Source organism: Panicum virgatum, chromosome 2K (assembly GCF_016808335.1).
Source record: "Panicum virgatum strain AP13 chromosome 2K, P.virgatum_v5, whole genome shotgun sequence".
Lineage (NCBI taxonomy): Eukaryota > Viridiplantae > Streptophyta > Magnoliopsida > Poales > Poaceae > Panicum > Panicum virgatum.
The window spans coordinates 56,648,218-56,671,163 of NC_053137.1; the positions used below are offsets into that span (position 1 = coordinate 56,648,218).

A 22,946-nucleotide genomic window follows, 5' to 3' on the forward strand; every position below is an offset into this window, starting at 1 on the left:
AGATTCTTTGTTAACTATATTTTTATAGTGCACATATTTGATGTTATAAATCTTTATATTTCTCCCTATAATTTTGGTCAAACTTTGAGATGGTTTAACTCTCCAAGATTATTGGAATGACTTATAATTTGGATACATACATAATTAAAGTTACACCAATTGGATAATAGGATAATCGGATAACTCCAACTCATTTTTTCTATACTATAATCTATATGTATCTATACTATAAAGATCGAAAACTTTTAAAAACCATTTTCACCCAATTTGGGTCCACGGTACCTCACATGTCGGGCCCGCGTGTAAGGAGAAAAAGAGGGGGAGAAGGTGAAGACCCATAAAAATAAAAATAGCACCAAAATTAATATTTTTTGTCACAGGAAAACTTCCCACCCGCGTACTCGGTCAGCCAGTCAACGCCTTCTCCTTTGCTCCATCCCCCTGCCTTCTCCCCTCCTTCCGCCGTCTTGTGCACGCCGCCGCCTGATGGCCCTCGCCGCCGTCCATGTTGTGGCCCTCCATCCCGTGCAGCACCGCCAGCCCCTCGAGCCCCAGCATGGACCACCCCTCCACGTGCCGCCGGCCGCCCCGCGCTAGCTCGACGGCGGACTCCTGACTGGCCATCGCCGGCGGCGGGAAGGCTGCGGAAGGGCACGCCACTGCGTCAAGCCGTCCGGGCCCTTAAGCCTCTCGAGCCGGCGGCGGAAAGGCCACCACGGACGCAACCTGAATTGCTGAGGTCAACCCACGCCGGAGCTCCTGCCTCATGTCCTTTCCGTGTTGCTTGTTTGTCCAATTAACAGTTTGAGCTTTGAATAATTTGCTTATGGATGAATAATTTGCTTATGGACTAATTGAGGGACGGCTGGATAGGTCTGAATTATTGCTTGTTGATTATTTTGGGGGATAGCTGGATAGGTCTGAATGCATATTCTTAATCTTTATCTTTGTAACTGGTGGTAACATGAAAGCAGTAGCCAACTTTCCTTCAAAAAAAGCAGTAGCCAACTAGCATCCTTTTTTCTCACAAAATATGGGCTTTAGTGAATTTAACATAAGAACTGTGGTACTGGTCCTTTTAGTGATTGCTGATTTGGTGTTTGAAACAGATCCTGATTAATAAGCAAATCATCATATCTCGACATCACAGGCTAACAGGTGTGCCTCAATTTGTCTTCCTATCCATATGATTTTATTCCAAATTAGTTTTGATGGAAATATATACAAACATACCACATTAGCCTTTATTGTTTAATTGTGGTTTTATCTATTTTCAAATATGAATATCTCTATCTGAACCTTACAATGTAATGTGTAGATTCATCACTGCAACTTTTAAACTACTTCTGCTAGCTCTTGAGACGAGTGTTTCAGTGCCACCATTTCAGTTCAATGGGAGAATGGACAAATCCAATTTATCAATTATGCATAGCTTTCAGATTATTAATCACAATAATATGTTCTGAAGCTAATATTAAGAATCCATCATGTACAGACAACAAGTAAAATAAGAGGAATTGATCTTTCAGCAGCATTAAACAATACATGCAACACCCTGCCATCTTACCAATTCAATTGTCTATTCTCAATTTTCAGGTAGCTACAATCAATGTTCTTACGGTGTTAATGCGAGTTGTGGCAAGTCACCACCACCTAGCCGCCTAGGCGGGCTAAGGCGACGCCTAGGCGGGCTAAGGCGACGCCTAGACGGGCTAAAATGCCTACACGGGCCAAAACAGGGGAGCGCCTTGAGCGATGCCATAAGAACATTGGCTACAATGGAATAATAAGGAACGACACGAGTTCTTTGAAGCATATTATAGAGCCATCTGTCAACATAAGGAGATAAAAAGTATTTTTGAATCATAAGTTAATTAGATTTTTTTAACTTACGTGCGACGTGTGTCTATGCTATACTATAAAAGTTGAAATAATTGAAATATTTTTTCACCAAGATTAGAATCACCATACCCTGTACGAAGGTCCCACTTGTCAGGTTCAGAGGTTTGACAGAAGGGGCTGGTGACCCTTTTTAATGACCAAAATTCTAATACTTTTTGTACCAACAATTTTATATACCCACCTTTTGTACCTGCTTATAACTTTTCTTTGGAGAACACTTTACTTTTCTTTGCACATGCGTTCACCAATAATTTGCTTCATTATTTGTTTGAAAGGATAATAATTGTTAGTTTCGGAAATGGTCGACAGCTAAACAACTCAATTGCATGTTGCCGTGCATCTGATCGGATATGATCTAGCTTGCAACGACTTGAGATTTATACTGGTTCGGGCTTAAAATTCCCTACGTGCAGTTTGCAAGGTGGCGATTCGTGTTGCTTGAGGCCAGGTGCTCAAAGAGGTTGGAGAGTTACAAGCTTTCGAGTGAAAGTGATCGTATGACTCCGCGGATGTTTTTTATCCTACGTGAGGGTCCCTGATAGGTGCCGATATATTCTAGCACAAGAATAGCCCGATCTTCACGACTGTAGGTTCAAGAACAAGGATAATTTTGCTGTGAATAGCGGGTAAATAGCTTATTACCTGCCAAGATTGGATGCGACCAAGCGACGGGGAGAGAGGCACCGAAACCTTGAGGACTTCGACTCGATCGCAGAACCACAAACCGGGGCTAATCCACACAAAATGGTACAGTCGTACTAGAAACCGTAGAGTACGAAGTAGCGGAACCCAGAGGGATCTCTTCATAAGTCCAAGAAGAATAAGAAAGAACAAGGGTGTGCAAGGCACTCAACAGCTCGGCTGCAAGACAATTTCATTCAGTTTATGAAATAATCAAAAGTCTTTTAATCTCTAAGATACATAGGATATTTATACAAGGAACAACCCTCCTTGCTGGGTGTGAATGGGCCTTAAAGTTTCTGGAGTTATGGTAAATGAAAAGTCACCACGAACTGAAATCCCGAGGAGCCTCGCGTGGCTGTTGGTTTTCTGTGCAGTCTCCACTCAATCAGTCATAACTCCTTATTGGGAAGTCCAAATGACATGAGGTTTGTTGCGTTGGAAAGTAGAAATTTTATCTTTCCAACCATGTATATCTTGCACCATGAAATGATGTAGATTGATACAGTTTTGCATGAGAAGTTGAAGGTCCGGCAGACTATTGACCTTCTAACCAGTCTTGAGTCTTTTGATGATAACGTTTTATTGGAGAGTCTAAATGATGCGAGGTTTCATGGGTTGGAAATTAGACTTAATAAGCTTTTCAACAAGTACTCATGGGCCCTCATATCTTCTGGGAATCAAAAGTTGTAGCTGTTTCTTTTGGTGGTCCGAACTGGTGGTCCGATCGGATCTGATGCTCTTTTGGGTCGATCTGGTGCTCTTTCTTCATGTGTACACCTAAGCACAACTAATGTAGAACATTTAGGTAGTATAATATCTTTAGAAGTCATAAAAGCACAATCAGTTAGGAATGAATTCACCTGCTCTTGTAGTTTCTGTGCACGACGTCATGTAAGTGGATCTGAATTTGTATCTTTGATGTTGGATGGTGAATTCTTGATATTTGAAATATGTTGCATGGTTGGGATGTCCTGGTCAGTCCCTCTTTTATAGCCGTGGACCCCTTTATAGAATGGCTATTGTACTAAAGAAATGGTGGTCATCGGGCTCTGTCGCTCGGGGCTAAGCTGTCGCTCGGGGCTAAGCTTCTTCGGCTGTGTTTAGCTCAAAAATTTTCCAGTCCAAACTTCACTATTCACCTATCACATCAAATCTCTTGCCGCATGTATGGAGCATTAAATATAAGTAAATAAAAAAACTAATTGTATAGTTTTGATGTACACGGTGAGACGAATCTTTTGAGCCTAGTTAGATTATGGTAGGACAACAATTATCACAAACAAACGAAAAGTGTTACAGTGTACTAAAATGTCTGATGTGACCATTTTTATCACTATTTTATATCCTTCGTCGGTCAGCGTGGGCTAGTTGCTTTCGATTGATGATAGGCTGCTGTCCTGTTCGCCAGGGCGCGTTTAGTTGCAAAACCAAAAAATTTTTGTTGTCACATCATCTCTTTGACCAGATGTCGGGAGGATTTTTCGGACACTAATTAAAAAACTAATTTCAGAACTCACTTGGAAACCGCGAGACGAATCTTTTGAGGCCTTTGACCGCATCATTAGCACATATTGGTTACTGTAGCACTTATGGCTAATCATACACTAATTAGACTTAAAAGATTCGTCTCGTCATGTACATCCAAACTGTGTAATTAGTTTTATTATTTAATTACATTTAGTACTTCATATATATGTTTAAAGAGGAGATGAAAATTTTTGGGTGAAAATTTTTGGGAACTAAACGCGCCCTGAGTCGGGGGCAGAACTCCCGCGGAAGGGAGCGGTTTGTCGACATGCAGAGAGCCTTGCCTTATCACCGATTCGCGTGATGGTGCTCTGGCAGGGCGGTGATGATGACGCCGTGCGGGATGGGGTGAGCTGACAGCCCCTTCCGTCGCCCATCATAGAGAACGAACAGGTGGAATAGTTTGTGTTAAGAGGACAGTCGGTACTGCTACCCTCGTGGTCTCGTGGATGTAGCGGCCGTCGTGTACGTTTGTGTTGACTTGGTCGCTTGTTCTTGCCCGTTGTCCGATCCGTATGCAGGTTTACCGGGATGTGGCGTGTGAACGAAGCCCGTCCCTTCCTTGGTCGGGGATGCGTCACGTGGGCGTCCTGGACCTGGTCAGGATGCCTGGCGGTCAGGTAGGTAGGCTCGACCGACCCGACGGTCGGCCGGTTCGCCTTGGTGGGCTCAGAGACGCTACTAGTCTATTAGAGCAAGGTTCTGGGCTTAGCTCAACTCGGTGCTATTGTAGGCTCGCTGGGACCCCGGTCTTTGGACCCGTCAATAATTGACATCATTATTTTATGGAAAGACAAGAAAAATATATATTATTTTAAAAGAAAAATAAATAATATCATTACTTAACGTAAGTAAAATTAAATACGTACCTATGGCTCCACTATTTTTTTCTGAGAAAAAAAAAGGATAATCCAGCTCGTCCACTGAACACAAATATCAGCATCCACCTGGCCTGGCACTGGGAGAAAAAGTGCAGCCTACGTCGTGCCTGCGCCAGCTCAAGCGGGCGCACGGCCCTACCGCCCTAGCCGGCCACACACACCAGTCAGTCGCCTGGATAAGACGATAACTCAAGCCAAAAATATCGTCACACACCGCTACACAAGGCAGCGCGCGCGCGCGTCGTCGTCGTCGTCACAGCCAGAGCACCGCCCTCGCACACCGCCGGAAAATGGATTCCACCGTGCAGCTCACCGGCCTCCTCGGCGTCTCCTCGCCCCCTCTCGCCCAGTCCCACTGCTACAGCCGCAGCGGCGCCAGGAAGCAGAGCTGCTCGCTCCGCGCGCCGCGGCGGCAGGGGATGACGCGCCTCCGCGCCGTCGGGATGGGCGCGCCCGGCGGCGAGCCTCCCGCCGCCGCGCCGGAGCAGGTCGAGGAGCCGTCCGTCGACTTCGCGTTCGTCAGCGTGAGTTCTCTTCTCTCCCCGTCCTCCATTAGCCGGCGTCGAGGCAGGCGTTGCGCGCTGCTTTTTTTCCTTGCCAGCTAGCTGACGTCGCGTTGCCGCCGATTGCGGCAGCCGCGGCTGCTGCCGGACGGGACGCCGGACGTGCACTACCGGACGGCGCGCGGCGGGCAGAAGCTCCGGGACATCATGCTCGAGGGCTACATCGACCTCTACGGGCCCTACGTACGTGCGCGAGCCGCCGGCGGCGATGCCGCTCTGTCGCTTGCTCGCCGTGCCGCGCCTGCGCGAACTGATTAGCTCTCGCTGCTGCAGGATAAGCTGCTCCTCAACTGCTCGGGAGGCGGCGTCTGCGGGACCTGCATCGTCGAGGTAAATCCGGAATCCACCGCTGCTGGAAATTTATCCTGGCTGATGGCTGCGGGCCTCCGCGAACGAGAGGCCGAGTCCGGTAATTGGGCCTCCGGTTGGCCCAGGAACAGCTCATCCGCGAGGTACTCAGACTGAATCGTGGCCGTTCGTTCCCTGTCCAACGGTTGGGATGACCCCCCTGGCCGGGACGGCAACTGAAATACCGACCGGGTGGACGGCAAATCAAATACCGTCCACCCCTGGTCTGGCCTGGGTGCCGCGGGGGCCTCGTCGCCGGCGCGCGCTCGCCTCACCGCCGGCGGTGGCACCGCCATGTAAATGCGATACTTGCTCGTTGCTGTTCTTCCCTATGTCTTGGAACACCGTCTCGGCGGCGCGGCGCCACCCTCGTCGGATCGGACGCTTCCCGCGCCGCGCGCGCACAGCGGGCGGCCGCCGGCCGGCACGGCGGCACCATCCTCGCGTCCACCTTCTTTTCCGGCACAAACGGCGTTGTATTGACCGAGACTCCTGGCCTTCTCCGCCCCGGCGAGCGCTTCATGCTCTCCTCCACGGCCTGCTACTGCTAGTGGCCTCCGTGGCAGTGGCCGTCACCTAAGGTCTTAGGATTCTGAAGGTGAATCCATTACACCACGGAGCAAACATGTTAAGCGTATCGATGTCTGCCGGCTGCCGCTGCTGCTCAGGGGCCTCATGCTGCAATTTACTTTTCCTGAATCCTGATGCGATGACTAATTGACACGAAGAGAGGAGGGCCTAACAGCTTGGCCCTTCACTAATTTTACAGGTGGTTCAAGGCAAGGAAATGCTCTCTCCAAAAACTGATGTGGAGAAGGAGGTGCTCAAAAGGGTTTGTACACGCAACTCCCTCCTCTGTTCATCAGAAGCAGCCGCTGCAAAATCCTTTTTTTTTAAAAAAAATATTTCGCTGCAGCACTCTCTGAACTGACTGAACTTGTGTTCTTTGTGCTAAACTTTCTTCGGCACTCTTCAGAAACCCAAGACGTGGAGATTGGCGTGCCAGGCTACGGTCGGCAATGCAGATTCGACTGGGCAGGTATGACAAGATGCTTTTTCATTGAAGCTTTTTAGACACTGTATTTTCAGAAGTAAAAGAAAACCAACTATCAATTCAGAATTTAGGTTTACAAAATTCATTCTAAAAGATTGCCGCGTGCGCCGAATTCTGAATATATACTACAAGTTCACAATATTCTTGCCAGTGCTGCTTCGTGTTTTTCAGAATGAAATAGAATTGACAGCATGCCCCTGATTAATTTGTTGCTGCACAGATGGTCATTCAGCAATTGCCGGAGTGGAAGATACATGAGTGGGACAAGTAGAAGTAATCAACTGGTCTTAAAAGTACTTGTCTGGCCTGCCATGAACATGGGGGGAATGGAGAAGCAATTGATCAGTAGAATAACTGGTGGATACTTGAAGCTTTTCATACTCCATACAAAAGATCTTGAGCCTCTCTTTTCTTCTGTAGCAACTAATTAAATGAAGTATGGATGCACCCTTGTTCGAAAATGCAACTGCATCGTGTTCATGATCCCTCGAAGGACTTGCATTTTATTCGAGAAAACCTTTCACAAATCTCCGAACAACTGTAGTACCATTGTTGAAGGTGTAGGCTGGATCAATAAAAGAGCTCAATGCAATGCATTGAGCTGCATGCATCGACCGATTAAACCATACAAGTCCTAAGTTGGTAGGTAGCTGCGAGGTTTGATCTCCCCCACCCACTCCACCCCACGGTATAATGGGATGACACTATACGCCAACATTAACAGCCCGTTTAGTTCCAAAAACAAAAAATTTTGGATGTCAAATCGACACTTTGACCCGATGTCGGGAGGGTTTTTCGGACACTAATTAAAAAACTAATTTCAAAACTCACTTGAAAACCGCGAGACGAATCTTTTGAGGCCTTTGACCGCATCATTAGCACATGTGAGTTACTGTAGTACTTATGGCTAATCATGCTCTAATTATGTTTGAAAGATTCATCTCGCCGTGTACATCCTAACTGTGTAATTAGTTTTATTATTTAATTATATTTCGTGTTTCATACATGTGTTCAAAGGAAAGGTGAAAATTTTTGGTAACTAAACGGCCCTAAAGATCCGGATGGCACCGGCCCACCGGCCGCCGGCGATGCAGACAGGGACAGCGAATATCCTGGGGCTTTTCCAACCCACTTGTTAGATAAAAAAATTAGCTAAAAACATCCCATTAAATGTTTGGACACATGCATGGAGTATTAAACATAAATAAAATAAAAAATTAATTGCACAGTTCGCGTGTAAATTACGATATGAATTTTTTGAGCCTATTTGCGCCATGATTTGATAATATGATGCTACAGTAAATATTTTACACGCCGGGAACTAAACGTGCTCTCAATCACATCAAAAATTTTACACAACAATCACATCAATGTTTGGATACATGCATTGCATATTAGATGTATAAAAAATCAATTTTCACATAATGCCTGTAAATTGCGAGACGAATCTTTTGAACTTAATTAGTTCGTGATTACATAATAAATTGCTAAATTAAATATATACTAATGATAGATTAATTAGTCTTAATAAATTAGTCTCGTAGTTTATAGACAAATTCTATAATTAGTTTTGTAATTAATCTATATTTAATATTTCAAATGTGAAAAAAATTCCATTTCAAAACTTTTTACCCATCAGGCGCTGTTTGTTTTCGCTTAGCTTATAGTCTAGGGTTGAGAGAAGCGAAGATTTTTTTTTGCTTTTCGATTCTCACAACTTGTAGTTCAAAATTTTTGAAGCGGATTACCACGAAAACGAAAATAAACAAGGAGTTTGGTAAAATTATCACTTATTTCCACCGATAAGCCCATTATAATCGGAAACGGGGCCGGCTCACCACTGCAGCTGCCGCTCCCCCGTTGCTCTCCGCCTCTCCCCTGCCGGTCGGCGGCCATGGCGGCGGCGCACGTGCTCGTCTTCCCGTTCCCGCTGCAGGGACACATCAACTGCATGCTCCACTTCGCCACGGCCCTCGTCGGCGCCGGCGTCCACGTCACGTTCCTCCACACCGAGCACAACCTCCGCCGCCTCGGCGGCCGTGCTTCTGCCTCCGCTCCGGCCGGGTCGTCGCCGCGGATCCGCTTCCTGTCCATCCCCGATGGGCTCCCCGACGACCACCGCCGCTCGGTGGCTGACCTTTTTGAGCTGTTCAAGTCCCTGGCGGCGGAGGCCATAGGCCCGTTCCGCGCTCTGCTCGCGCCGTCACCCACCACGGGGAGCCCTGCTGCTGACGTCAGCGTCGACCCCACGAGCGGCTTCCCGCCGGTGACGTGCCTTGTCGCCGACGGCTTGCTTCCTTGGGCCTTGGACGCTGCCGAGGAGCTCGGCGTCCCGGCGGTCGCCTTCCGCACGGTCAGCGCCTGCAGCTTCCTGGCATACCTGTCCGTTCCCAAGCTTTTCGAGCTGGGCGAGCTCCCTTTCCCTGCTGGTGGCGCCGGCCTCGACGAACCAGTGCGTGGCGTTCCGGGAATGGAGAGCCTCCTGCGGCGGCGAGATCTCCCAAGCCTCTGCCGCCGCCCCAACGAGACCGACGACGTCGGCCCCGCGCAGCAAGCGCTCGCCAAGCTCTCCGCCGACAGCGGCAAGGCGCGGGCGCTCATACTCAACACGGCCGCCTCCTTGGAGCAGTCGGCGCTTGCGCACGTCGCGCCGCGTATGGGCGACTTGTTCGCCGTCGGCCCTCTCAACGCCATGTCGTCGCCGGCGCCGGCGTCCAGCCTGTGGAGCGAGGACGACGGGTGCATCGCGTGGCTCGACGGCCAGGCAGACCGGTCCGTCGTGTACGTGAGCTTTGGGAGCCTCGCGGTCATCACGCGCGATCAGTTCACGGAGTTCCTGTACGGCCTTGTCGCCGCCGGCTACCCCTTCCTCTGGGTGCTTCGGCCGGACATGGTGGAGGCGGGGCAGGACGCCGCCCTCCGAGAAGCTGTCGGGGGCGCCGGAGGCAGCAGCAAGGCCCACGTCGTGGCGTGGGCGCCGCAGCGAGACGTGCTGCGGCACCGCGCCGTGGGTTGCTTCCTAACGCACGCCGGGTGGAACTCGACGCTGGAGGCCGCCGTCGAGGGCGTGCCGACGGTGTGCTGGCCGTTCTCCGCGGACCAGCAGATCAACAGCCGGTTCGTGGGCGCCGTGTGGAAGACAGGGCTGGACATGAAGGACGTGTGCGACAGAGCCGTGGTGGAGAAGACGGTGAGGGAGGCGATGGAGTCCGCCGAGATCAGGCGGTCGGCGCAGGCTCTGGCGCAGCAGGTGAGGCGCGACGTCGCAGCCGGAGGGTCGTCGGCGACGGAGTTCGATCGGTTGGTCAAGTTTATCAAGAAGCTTAGCACGTCTTCGACTTAGCCATTGGTCTTGATCTTAACCATGCTAGCTTATCAAAACATACATTGTCATTACAAAATTGGCGGATCATTTGCAACGCTGAACCTCGTTTAAAGGTACCCTGTCTCGGTGTCGTTTCTTGTATGGTTTATTTGAGCCATGATGCCTGTGATCTTGTGAGTTTCCAAGTTCGTGGATTGCATGCCGTCAGCGTGCCGGCATTTGATTTCGATGGGTTCTTTTATAGCATTCTTCCAGTCTTGATCACTTGGTGAGTTTATTGGATGGACTCAAGATTTGAGTTTTTTTTTAAAAAAAAACTGTGTGACTGTGTGGGAAGTGTAAGTCACTCCACTCACCAATTATATATTCCAGCGTAGCCGTAGGTCATGCGTATATGCGACTCTCTAATTTTAAAGACAGCCGCTGAGTAGGAGGCGGCGTGGAACGCACGGGCAGATCGAGGCACGAGTCCAAACTCCAAAGCCGGCGTTCCGCCGGGCACAGGAAGCGTTCGACGGCCATGGCGGAGGCGCACGTGCTGGTGTTCCCGTGCCCGGCGCAGGGCCACATCAACAGCATGCTCCCCTTCGCCGCGGCGCTCCTCGACGCCGGCGTCTTCGTCACGTTCCTCCACACGGACCATAACCTCCGCCGCGCCTCCTCCGTGGCCAGCTCGCCGCGCCTCCGCTTCCTGTCCGTCCCGGACGGCCTCCCCGACGACCACCCGCGCTCGCTGGGAGACATGATGGAGCTCGAAAGGTCCCTGCGGGAGGTGGGCGCCGTGAGGTACCGCGCGCTGCTCGCATCCTTGTCGTCTGCAGGGCGGCGCCCGAGCCAAGACGGCAGCGACGGCGTCGATGGCGACCGCAGCTTCCCGCCGGTGACCTGCGTCGTCGCCGACGGCCTGCTAACTTGGGCGATCGACGCTGCCGAGGAGCTCGGCGTGCCGGCGCTCGCCTTCCGCACGTCCAGCGCGAGCAGCTTCCTTGCCTACCAGACTGTTCCCGAGCTTGTCGAGCTCGGCGAGCTCCCCTTCCCTGCAGGCGGCGATCTCGACGAGCCGGTGCGCGGCGTTCCGGGCATGGAGGGCTTCCTGCGCCGACGGGATCTTCCCAGCGTGTGCCGCCGTGGCGGTGGCACCGGCGGCGGCGCCGGTCTCGACCCCATCCTGCACGTGTTCGCCGAGGCCACCGCGCATAGCCGCGAAGCACGGGCGCTCGTGTTCAACACGACGGCCTCCCTGGAGGGGGCGGCGCTCGCGCACATCGCGCCGCGCATGCGGGACGTGTTCGCCGTCGGCCCTCTCCACGCCATGTCGTCGTCGTCGGCGCCGGCGCCAGCGTCCAGCCTGTGGACCGAGGACGACGGGTGCGTCGCGTGGCTCGACGGCCGGGCAGACCGGTCCGTCGTGTACGTGAGCTTGGGGAGCCTCGCAGTCATCACGCACGACCAGTTCACGGAGTTCCTGTCCGGCCTTGTCGCCGCCGGCTACCCCTTCCTCTGGGTGCTCCGGGCAGACACGGTGGCGGCGAGCAAAGACCAGCACGCCACTCCCCAGGAAGCCATCCGAGCGGTTGGGGAAGACAAGGCCCGCGTCGTGGCGTGGGCGCCGCAGCGGGACGTGCTGCGGCACCGCGCCGTGGGGTGCTTCCTGACGCACGCCGGGTGGAACTCGACGCTGGAGGCCACCGTCGAGGGCGTGCCCATGGTGTGCTGGCCGTTCTTCGGCGACCAGCTGATCAACAGCCGGAACGTGGGCGCCGTGTGGGGGACGGGGCTGGACATGAAGGACGTGTTCGACAGGGCCGTGGTGGAGAGGATGGTGAGGGAGGCCATGGAGTCCGCCGCGATCAGGAGCTCGGCGCAGAAACTGGCGCGTGTCGTGAGGCGAGACGTCAGTGATGGGGGATCGTCGGCGAGGGAGTTCGAGCGGCTCGTCAGATTCATCAAGGAGATCACCATGGAAGGTGCCAAGTCCGATCACCAAAATCAGAGATGAAGGGATCCACATGTACCTATGGTACATACACTCTCGGTTGTTCACATCCCGACGCGTGCTTTTGTACATATTTGTGTTAGACTTTGTGGTTTTTCAGGATCATTTTTAATGCCGTGTCTCTCTCGGAGGTGGTAATTGGGGTGTGTATCCATAGGGTCGCGTGTTTATACCGTTTTAAGCGTATTTTTAATGCACTGTGTTTAAAATAGATATATTCGCGTGTTTATACGCTTAAAACGGTTGAATGTTTATCAAGTGTGCAACTTCATCAAGACATTTTATTCAAGTTCGGATTTGAATTCTATAACGGGGCTGTGATGTTCAAAAGTGGTGTTTGGGCTCTCTGAATTGGGAAATACTTGTACCTTTCCTGGCCAAGTGCCGATGCAAATACTGGGATATTGCTTTCTTGTTCCATTTCTATGAAGAAAAATTTTGAAAATCAAGAAAAACTTCCTAATCAAAATTGAAATTTCAAGAAAATTTGAGGGCTCTAATTCAGAATTTCTGAGAACTTTGGACTAGGTACAGGGCTTATATACCTACAGAATGTCGTGGTCTGCATTGAGCATGCCCCCAATCGTCTTCCCACCTGACTAGCTAGTGTATGGAACCCACTCGGAAGTAGCCAAACGCATGCAGCCACGAGCAGAGCTAAAGAAGAGAGCACCTTCTGCTGACGCTCGCTCTCGTGCCGGCCGGCGAAGAAGCGCCCCCCGCCGGGCGCCGGTCAAACCACACCATTAACTTATTCCACGAGGGTCCCATGACGTGGGCGTCGAGGCCTCTTGGTTTGGAGCTCCTCCAGTCCATGCGGGCTGCCTCTGTCGCGTACCGTGCTCTGCTCGCCTCGCTGCTGTCTGCGGCGTGTTGTCTAACCCGAGCTGATCACCGCGACGGCGTCGACGCCCACGGCGGCGGCTTCCCGCCGGTGACGTGCGTTATCGCTGACGGAGGGTCGTCGGCGACGGAGTTCCGGCGGCTCGTCGGGTTCATCAGGGAGCTCAGCACGCCGAGCGCAGCGTCCGGTCTCAGTTAATGGTAGATGGCGGCAACGCACGTCACGTGCAGGTGTTCCCCCGGTACGGTTCCGTCCGGCGCACCTCGAATGCGTTGCTCCAATTCGCCACGGGGCTCCTCCACGGCGACCGCCGGTGACGTGTCTTGTCGCCTACGGCGTAATGCTGTTCCCCGTCGACATTCCTGGGCCCGAACCATCTTATGACCTCCAAGTGAGCTGAAAGCTTTTTTCCGCCATGTAATGTTTAATACTCTTTTCCACAAGTTTTTCAGATTGGTTAAAAAATGGTCCATCAATCTGTGACTCGCCCAGTTCATTCCTGCTATGAATGCCAGTTTAAATTCTAAAGCTTACGACATGGTATACTTTGCCCGGATAGCACCCTCCAAGTAAATTTTACTTTTACCGCGTGGTACGATTTCAAATGGACTTCTGCATCTGAGATCATAAGTTGAACAAAGCAGAAAACGATTTTATCTCACTCACAATAAGTTTTGCATGTTCCCAGGTTCTAGTGCCTATTGGACACAACAGACTACATGTCCAAGAAAGAAAGGACACTCTGAGAACAAAATCTGGAAGATTTGCAATGTGCTAATCCACATCAGATTATGCCTATGCAGTTATCTCGGCATCCTTTGCACCTTCCTCCTCCTTGGCTCTGATTGCCTGCTCTTTCTTCTGGGCCCTAATCAGCGCACGCCTTGCGTGGGGCCGCAACTCACGTATTTGCCGTGGTGGCATCACAAATGGCTCAAGAGGGCGATCATGGAATGGATGCTCATTTCCAGAAAATATCCTCAGTTTGCGATCCCTGTCCTGGAGGATCAGAGCAGCATGTGTTAAATTGCAATACCATGAAAGCACATTCTATCAGAAGGGGAAAACGATATGATTTCTCAATCAATATGATGTTCTGAAATATATAAGCGGTAGCACAACATTACAACTTTGTATGACATCTCAACCACTTGTAGCAGCACCAACAAATAGACTTGGATAATATGATGTACAACCAGATTTGTTCATTAATACATCGTCTTTTTACCAGTGTTTACACCATAAGACAGTATCAACTTTTGACAAATCATCGAACAGATCATCTAAGCCCAGAAAGTGGACAAAACTAATAATCCAGGAGTGACAAAGTACAGACATTAACATCTCTATAGCAGCTATTCATCAGTGACAAAGTATGGATGATTAAGCTTATAGGTTGGAATCTCATGGTCGAATGAGTATAATAAGAAAGTTCACCAATGCAAGATAAAAAAAGTGACGAAGTCTCTTCTCTAACATAATTTCCATTACTACAGTTGATGCATATAACAATTTCCATAACCACAGTTGATGCATGAAAGTATCAAAATAGGACGAATGCAGTAGTGGAACTAATTATAACGTTTGCAATAGAAAATAAAGCAAGCATTAACAATCATTATTCAGCCTGATAAACAATTGCTCATGCCTATTCCTGGATTGCAGAATACAAGATAAATGAAGTTTCACTTACATCACGCAATCTGTTGCGGGGAAGCATGCGCAAGACAGCTTTGCGGATCACTTCAGTTGGGTCTTTCTCCATCTGGTCCTTGAGCCTTCTTTCCTTAAGATGGCCAATATACCTATTGGGGAGTAAACATATAACTACATAAGATAGCACTTTAATAAAAAAAACTCAGAAATAAAGTATTCAGCTTTTCTTTTTCTTTTTTTGCTCAGCTTCACTAACCCTGTATGCCAGTAGTAGATCTTATCTGTCATTTTCCTTCCTGTAACACTGATATCCTTTGCATTAAGTACAATACACATGTCTCCGTTTTCTACATGTGGTGCATAGGTTGGCTTATCCTTGCCTTGAAGCACAACAGCAATTTGTGATGCCAACCGTCCAAGCACCTATCACATATACAAATGAGCACACCACATAGCCTTTTTTCTGATGAATTCATCCTCGCAATTGAAATCAACAGAAGAATCCTAACCTGACCCTTTGCATCAAATACACGCCATCGCAACCCATCTAAATTTATTCTTCTCAAACCTGCAAGTGCTTTCTGCACAGTTTAAAAAGGAAACATCAAATGACCTTTACTACCAGTAGTTCAGACTTAGGGAACAAAATATTCGGCGCAAAAACTTATTTGCATTGACAGTTATTTAGGGATTCTAGGCACAGTGCAGCTATAACGCCTCGAGTTTAGAATATGGCCAGGTAAGAAGGAAAGAGGGAGGGGGCATAGTTACCTTACCTTCTTCACTGACTATATAAAATAGCTCCAAATATATTCCTTAATATCCTTTACCTTATGGAGAAGGTCCTAGCAGTGAGAATCAGAGTACTGTCATAGCGAGAGAGATGACAAAGACGAACTAACCTTTATGTTGCCGGTGAAGGCAGGCGGTGCTGTAGCCATGCCAACTCCGTGTAGTGGAACAATAGCTGGACACGGAAACAGTTAGAGAGAGATGTGGAGGATGGCACCCGTCACGTGCTCCTCCGTCCCCTTCCCTTCTTTCCTTTCTCTAGGGTTTCAGGGCCTAAAAGGTTCCCACGGAAAAATATTTCTTGGTGAGGGGCAGCTCTGATAACATTAGGATATCTATCAATAAACGCTCATCAACAACCAAAACTACTTGTTATTACAGACATATCATAGATATACATACGGTAATGTTGATCCACTAGACGCTGTCCAGGCAATTATCCCAGAACAAATGATCCTCATGAACAGACTAAGAAGACATAATTTTTTTAGCATGCATCTACAATCCAGGAAATTTTATGTAGGCATGGGCAAGTTAAAATAATGTTTCATCCCAGTAAGCAATTAAAATAAACCTACTACACAATCCTGTAAATTAAAAGTTGAGTAGGCTATGTGAATATTTTTTCCAATCCTTCTAGCATCAAAATGCTCCTTTTTAGTTTTTAGAACAAAGATCACTCGAAATCTATAGAAAAAACATCTCCATAACACCAGTCAGAAAACTTTAGAATGGTCCTAGATAGACGAACAAAACAACAGACCCATACAGTGAGGATTCATAACTAACAGACATCAACATGGCTGGATGAAGAAATAATCGTGCTGAAATCTCAAATCCACCCATCCTCAGTGTGCTAATCATATACCCTCGTGAGTTGACGTTGGTCTGTGGTCCCAAAATCCTACCTACCCACCCCTAATTAGGTTTTGGAACTAATGCAAAATTTCCCAGTGGCAAGCGACGCAAGAACATTTCGATCCAGATCACTCCTCGCAGTCGAAGGAGAGGGCAAGGCCGCGAAACCCAGCTGCTCCCCGCAGCTCGAACCGCTCGCCGTGGCAGATGATTCAATAAACCACAATTACACAAGCATATCGCAAAACAAAATATCACGGTTGCACTAAACAAGCAGCTAACGAATCCACCAACCAATGGAGCGAGTATTACAGAATCATCAACAAATCCGTCCAACCAAAACATAGATGCATGCGCACAAGAGTAGCAATCGATTGGAGACGCGCGAACATAGAGGAAGAATTCGGGGACCTTACCATTTCTCGGCCGGCTGCGGCGGCAGTTGAAGTGCCTGTGCACGCGGCGGCGGCGGCGAGAGGTGGAGACGGGATCACGGGAAAGGGACAAGGCCACAAGGGGCTCCCCGCTCCTACGAGAAACCGAGGGGGCCTCGCATGGACGGATGCGATCGCATAGCCTTCTTGGATGGACGGCCTGGATCTGCTCGGTATTATTGTAGGCCATAATGTGATTTGGCCCCAGCGGCCCAGCCGGCCGTTTTAGGAGTTGGGCTGGTACGAACGCTTCATTTTGAACTTTTACGGATGGGCCAACGACCTTGAGCTGCAACGGCAATTCCAAGCTGGAATACTCTGCTGGAAAGCTTGGAAATATGCAAATCTCAATTATCCAAACCTAGAATGTACTGCAGAGTATTCAAGAAAATCACATGTTCTTAGATCTATCCAAACTAGTTCTTGAATTGAAGTTTGATCAAACCAACCAATCACGCTAGCAAGTGGCGGCAAGGAGAATGACCTGATTGTTCAAGAGAACAGGTAAGGATATCCAGGTCCAGGGTGGGTCAACGGTCGGTCCGGCTCTTGTCAAATTGCCAAACGCGCGGCGCGGCCTCCGGTCGCTCCAAGCCATTTATAGTCCCATGGCGCCTCGCCTCACAACCATGCATCTAAAAATGGCAGATGACCGCCGGCCGGCGCCCCCGAACGAGTATATAGCATCATCTAGATTGCTAGATTTGCTCGTTGATCGCCACAGCCGTTCATGTCTGCAGGTTCGCCGTGGACAATGGCGCCGCCGCCGCCTCTCCTCGCGTCGCTGCTGCTCGCGGCCGGGCTCGCGCTGCTGCTGGCCCCCGGCGTCGCGGAGGGCAAGCCCCACGTGAACCACGGCAAGTTCAAGGACGGCCCGTGGACGGTCGGGCACGCGACGTTCTACGGCGGGCGCGACGGGTCCGGCACCACGGACGGCGGCGCGTGCGGGTTCAAGGACGCGCTGGCCAAGGACTACGGCGCGCTGACGGCGGCCGTGAGCCCGGCGCTGTACAGCGAGGGCGCCGGGTGCGGCGCGTGCTTCGAGGTGAAGGGCCCGGAGGAGGCCGGCGGCGCCAACAAGTCCGTGGTGGTGACGGCCACCAACCAGGCCCCGCCGCCGGTCAGCGGGCAGAAGGGCGAGCACTTCGACCTCACCATGCCGGCGTTCCTCCAGATCGCCGAGGAGAAGGCCGGCATCGTGCCCATCTCCTACCGCAGGTACTGCGTTGTTGTACAACCCCACGATGAACATACCAATGCATTGCATCCGCTGATGGATATGATGATCTCTCCAATCCAATCACAATCAGGGTGGCGTGCGTGAGGCAAGGCGGGATCCGGTACACGATCACGGGGAACAAGAACTACAACATGGTGATGGTGACGAACGTGGGCGGGGAGGGGGACGTGGTGGGGCTGTCGGTGAAGGGCAACAAGCGCGTCAAGTGGACGCCGATGAAGCGCAGCTGGGGGCAGCTGTGGACGACGGAGGTCGACCTCACCGGCGAGTCCCTCACGTACCGGGTCATGACCGGCGACCACCGCAAGGCCACCTCCTGGCACGTCATGCCGCGCGATTGGCAGTTTGGGAAGACCTACCAGGCGGCCAAGAACTTCTAGGCCGGGGCGCCGTTCGGCGTATATGCACTGTTGCATTGTACCTCGTCGTCTCATGCGTAACGATCGGCATGCATGAATGGCCTGAACCTCCGTTGCCGGAGTTAAACGTACGGTTGTGAAGGAAAAACTAAACAGAAATGCTAAAGTCCACTCTAAATTTGTGTTCTCGTGTTGTGCTCGCGTGCATCTTCTCCAAGACTCCAACTATAACAAAGTTTCTTTTTCTTTTTTTGGCAAATAACAAAATTTCATGCAATGTTAAAAAACAGTCGGAATTCTGACAGGAGCCCGGGGTGGGCATGGACACAGATCATTATGCCGGACCACAGAGGCCCTCGTGTGGCCCATGGTCTACGGCCCAGTTCACCGTCGTTTTCCCTGGTCGTGTACTCGTGTCCTTTTTCTTCCACACCCTTCAGTCCAGCCGAGCGCGAGGGCGGCCACTAGCACTAGTCGAGTACGCTAGCCCTGCTACCCTGCCGCCGTCCGGCGAGGCGGCGACGATTCCGGCGACCGCGCGGCGCGCGGCACGTGATCTCACCTTTTACGACCCCCCGGGGCGAGCTGGTAACCACGAACGCTCTGATCTTGGTGTGGGTTTGTGTTCCCCTTTGATTTCATTTAGTTAGGGTTTTGGCCGCGCCAGTTCACTAGTCAGGCAGTCACCACCCTTCTCAAGCTTCAACATTTTCATTTCTACTAGGGGTTATGCCGCGCCAGTGGTTTGGTTCATTCCAATTGGGGTGGGCTGCTGATCTTGCTCCGAAATTTGATTTTTGGGTTTGGCTGGCATAGGAGGGTCGATTAGAGGCGGCATCGCTCGGGGTACTTGTATCGGCCATCTCATGCATATTCGATCTTTGTCCCCCCCCTTTAGAAATGTGGGAAAATGTTACCAATTTCTCATCTGTTTAGTCGACACTCCACAGTGGGTATTCGATCTTATTCTCGATGGAACGTGAATCTCTTTATCTGGAATGTTAGATTTAGGCGCGGTGCCGCATGTTCTCAAGTACGAGTAGGCTTTTGGAATTCGCAGGGTAGCTGGGTAATTATGTGGGCGCATGCTTGGTGATAAGAGTAAAATTGCATTAATTTCGTCGAGCAGTACAAGTGTACAACGGTAGCATCATCACCTGCATAGATGTCTTGTGAAGGACTGAACAGTCGACCAGAGGGGGGGTGAGCATTGGTCCTCATCTTGTGAGGTTGGGTTCGAGCAGCTGTAATCACCTGTACCCACCTAATCACTTGCTACATTAAGTACAAAGAACCATATATCCATCTCGCTACAAGCAAGGGATATGTATTTATTGTAGAACCTCACCAATCAGATATTCAGAACTTGCCCCATGTCGCCAATATATTTTATTTCCCTTTCATGTGCTTCCAATGTAGCTGCTATTTCCAGCAATAATAGGTACTCAGAGCTCTGATCTAGGGAGTATCAGTCCAACTTACCCCATGTCGCTAATATATTTTATTTCCCTTTCATGTGCTTGCAATGTAGCTGTTATTTCCAGCAATAATAGGTACTCAGAGCTCTGATCTAGGGAGTATCAGTCCAACTTACCCTATGTCACCAATATATTTCATTTTCCGATCATGTGCTTGCAATGTAACTGCTATTTCTAGCAATAAATAGATATTCACTGATCTAGGAGCACCAGACCAATTTACCTCCCATATCTCCAATCCTTTCCTACTCACTTTCATGCAATTGCAATGTAGCTATTATTTCTACTGCTGCCAGCCCTATTTTTACCTCCATGTATCGTGGTCAATCATTATGAACATGATTTTAAGCAGCAATTCCTCGGCCTTTATAGTTATGCCTGCAATAACACTTTTTTGTAGTAAAATGAAATCATTTGGGCTGGTATCTTGGTTTTAGATTTGCTGACTATATGGATCAACAGGCCTCTCCTGGCAAGTTCTACATCAACAGGATGGAGGAGCAAGAGGGTTCTGTATGAGGAGGACATTAGCAAAGAATTCGTCTATTATGGGGGCTAAACACAGTAGTCTTCAAACTTGCTTGATACTTATCTGTCTACAAATTTGGCTACACGATCTCATGTAATATTGATCTGTTGATCATGCAGGCTGGGCATGGTTTAAACCGTGCTGAACTTTTGATCCAGCTATCGGCCATGGCTGGAAATTGTGGTGAAATTCCATCCTCACTTATCGATGTGTTAGATATTTGACCTGAAGACTAGATATTTACCGTCACCAGTTTGCTTTTGATGTTTTGTAATGGCCCTAGTGTGGTGAACTACTCTTTTAGTTGTGCTGTTTTTTTTATACTCCATTAATCTAAAATCTATGTTGTTGTAAACGGGTGGTAGCGATGTAATGTTTATATATGGAGGCTCAGTTTCGTATATTTTGAACTGTCAATTATGCACTGAATCGACTCCTTCAGCAATGTGGTATTTGACTAGACTACTGTTATCTTGTCTAGTAAAGTCACTATAGTATATGATAAAACGGTCAACAAGTTGGTGGCAGTATCTTGTTTTCTACATGGGCAATTGAGCCTTTTGGAATGTACATCTTGGCATCAGCTGTCACAAAAAACATGTTATGAGTGGTGCCTTTTTTGAAGCTCACAATGGTGCTTAGCTGTTGAAAAACAATTCTATATAGGCAAGTTGGTAGTCATCTCATAGATATCTATGCTCATCAAAGTTCCCATTTCATCCTGGTAGAAATAGTTTCCTGGTTAGTACAAACATGTCCATAAGTGCACATTAGTATATCCATTAGAATAAGGACAATAATATAACTTCTGAATTCGACTGAATGGTACAAATCATAAGATATTGTTCCATACAAAGATGGATCTACACACCAGTAACCATGAATTCAACAGATTTTGTGAAGCACTCTGAAGTTTTGCGGTCATCAAGGCCGCAAGTGTTGCACTTCTTCTTTGTTATCCCTCCCTTCTTCCCTGCCATCTTCGTCTTCTCTTTTATGATCAACCACAGTTTGTATCGATTTATTCTTAGCCAATCATACATCCCATAATATGGTTGACCTTTGTAAGCGTGATATTATTGTCCCTTGGATATCTAATCATGTCCTTGTTGTACTGATCTATCTTGCCATGCGAGTTCCAAGACAACTTCTTGCTATATGATTCTGAAAGACAACTTTGCAAAAAGAACCAATTGCATTTTCTAAGCACAAATACTAAAAGAATTCTAACTAAAAACTAGAGAACCGAGTTTTTACTTAGCATATTGGCACTGAAACTGCTGCATCATGTTCCCATATTTATCTCCCTTTTTTGTGCCAAATCCTACCTCCCAGGAAAAAATGTTGCAGAATTCATGTGCTTCAGTAACACAACCATAAGTCGTCCCCACATATGGTTCAATAAAAAATGTACTTCAGTCTTCCTTGATCCAGAGTTGTGCAATGCTCTCTCTATTGCTCCCATCAGTCTTGGGGGGCATGCTATCAAAGTGCATCCTTTGGGAATCTTCGAGCAATCTCTGCACTCTTCTCACCCCTATCTTCTGGTAACTCCTCCATTGCAGCATGATTAAGAACTCCTTCTCTTGCTTGCATGACAATGTCTTGGAATGTGTTGATACCGTTTTTTTTTGACACGTGTCAAAGATGGTGATTTTTGTGAAGAGAAGGTGGCCGATTTGGAAGAAACCAAAAAATGCACAGTGTTGGAATCGGCCGATGGAGTCCGTCCGATGGGCCAGAGAAATATGCCGTGAAGATGCTGATTTGTCCGTTCTGGTGTCCGGCCGATGAATAGTTGCCAATGAAGTCAAGGAAGGAGGAGAGGATTCGGACTCTACGAGAATCTTGATGATTCGGTTGTAATATTTAAAGTAGTTTATCTTTAGATAGTCTTTTAAGTCAAGTAATATTCATCGTAATCGGCTAGGACTTGATAGCGCCAGGCTATATATATCAGTTGTAAGGGACCGAAACAACTTGATATACATCCAATACAACAAACTTTACAATTCTTTTGCACTTTTTCGGCGACTTCGCCTTTTCTCTTCTTTTTTCGACGAGTTCTTTCAAGTTGATCAAAGACGCCTCACATTCGAGCGACTTGATTTGTTGGTGAGTTTTTGTTTTACCGAGTATATTTGAACTTTAGCTACCAGGCGCATCGCTGTGGCTTCGTTCAAATCTATTCAAAAGTTATCGAGTTTATCTAGGCTTTGACTTCCGGACGCATCGCTGTCGTCTCGTCTAGATTTATTCACCAATTATCGATATCGGCTAGATTTGTAGGTTTTACTATACTTTTTGGCCATTATCACATCTAAAAACATACTAGATCGGCTTTAGATTTTGGAGTAACACTTTTGTTATCTCAAGAGCCGATTTAGATATGTTTTTAGCTTCATATCATCTGAGTTACACATTTGTAGCTTAGATCTTGTCATACATACATGATCGGCTGTTCAAAGCCGGTTTT

The 22,946-nt window shown here is 48.8% G+C and overlaps 5 protein-coding genes and 2 long non-coding RNA genes across 8 annotated transcripts; 6 read left to right on the forward strand and 1 right to left on the reverse strand.

The window, feature by feature from the left end:
* The first annotated feature begins 392 nt into the window (after nt 1-392).
* Nucleotides 393-2,136, forward strand: LOC120688275. 2 transcript variants are annotated; one of them, XR_005681018.1, is made up of 3 exons: nt 393-739; nt 1,110-1,158; nt 1,597-2,136. It is a non-coding gene; the product is annotated as an uncharacterized LOC120688275 (long non-coding RNA). The 2 variants fall into 2 exon arrangements; XR_005681017.1 differs by lacking the exon at nt 1,110-1,158.
* Nucleotides 2,137-5,190: 3,054 nt separating this feature from the next.
* Nucleotides 5,191-7,445, forward strand: LOC120688265 (photosynthetic NDH subunit of subcomplex B 3, chloroplastic-like). The gene is made up of 6 exons (XM_039970509.1): nt 5,191-5,518; nt 5,630-5,740; nt 5,831-5,887; nt 6,675-6,737; nt 6,882-6,944; nt 7,180-7,445. Exons 1-6 carry the CDS (start codon nt 5,285-5,287, stop codon nt 7,228-7,230), a joined length of 579 nt encoding a protein of 192 aa, XP_039826443.1. The 5' UTR covers nt 5,191-5,284; the 3' UTR covers nt 7,231-7,445.
* Nucleotides 7,446-8,807: 1,362 nt separating this feature from the next.
* LOC120696160 (7-deoxyloganetic acid glucosyltransferase-like) lies at nt 8,808-10,425 on the forward strand. Its single transcript, XM_039979300.1, has one exon. The coding sequence runs from the start codon at nt 8,854-8,856 to the stop codon at nt 10,300-10,302; it is 1,449 nt and encodes a 482-aa protein (XP_039835234.1). The 5' UTR covers nt 8,808-8,853; the 3' UTR covers nt 10,303-10,425.
* A 328-nt stretch (nt 10,426-10,753) lies between these two features.
* LOC120696161 (myricetin 3-O-rhamnoside 1,2-glucosyltransferase UGT709G2-like) lies at nt 10,754-12,491 on the forward strand. The gene has a single exon (XM_039979301.1). It carries the CDS (start codon nt 10,805-10,807, stop codon nt 12,281-12,283), a length of 1,479 nt encoding a protein of 492 aa, XP_039835235.1. The 5' UTR covers nt 10,754-10,804; the 3' UTR covers nt 12,284-12,491.
* A 1,260-nt stretch (nt 12,492-13,751) lies between these two features.
* On the reverse strand, nt 13,752-16,990 carry LOC120688278 (50S ribosomal protein L13-like). Its single transcript, XM_039970533.1, has 6 exons — nt 16,847-16,990; nt 15,683-15,845; nt 15,290-15,361; nt 15,037-15,203; nt 14,818-14,929; nt 13,752-14,123 (listed from the first exon to the last, which is right to left on the reverse strand). Exons 2-6 carry the CDS (start codon nt 15,719-15,721, stop codon nt 13,920-13,922), a joined length of 594 nt encoding a protein of 197 aa, XP_039826467.1. The 5' UTR covers nt 15,722-15,845; nt 16,847-16,990; the 3' UTR covers nt 13,752-13,919.
* A 603-nt stretch (nt 16,991-17,593) lies between these two features.
* On the forward strand, nt 17,594-18,646 carry LOC120696162 (expansin-A26-like). The gene is made up of 2 exons (XM_039979302.1): nt 17,594-18,082; nt 18,175-18,646. Exons 1-2 carry the CDS (start codon nt 17,595-17,597, stop codon nt 18,482-18,484), a joined length of 798 nt encoding a protein of 265 aa, XP_039835236.1. The 5' UTR covers nt 17,594; the 3' UTR covers nt 18,485-18,646.
* Nucleotides 18,647-18,887: 241 nt separating this feature from the next.
* Nucleotides 18,888-20,935, forward strand: LOC120688286. Its single transcript, XR_005681020.1, has 3 exons — nt 18,888-19,051; nt 20,404-20,505; nt 20,590-20,935. It is a non-coding gene; the product is annotated as an uncharacterized LOC120688286 (long non-coding RNA).
* The last annotated feature ends 2,011 nt before the right edge of the window (nt 20,936-22,946 follow it).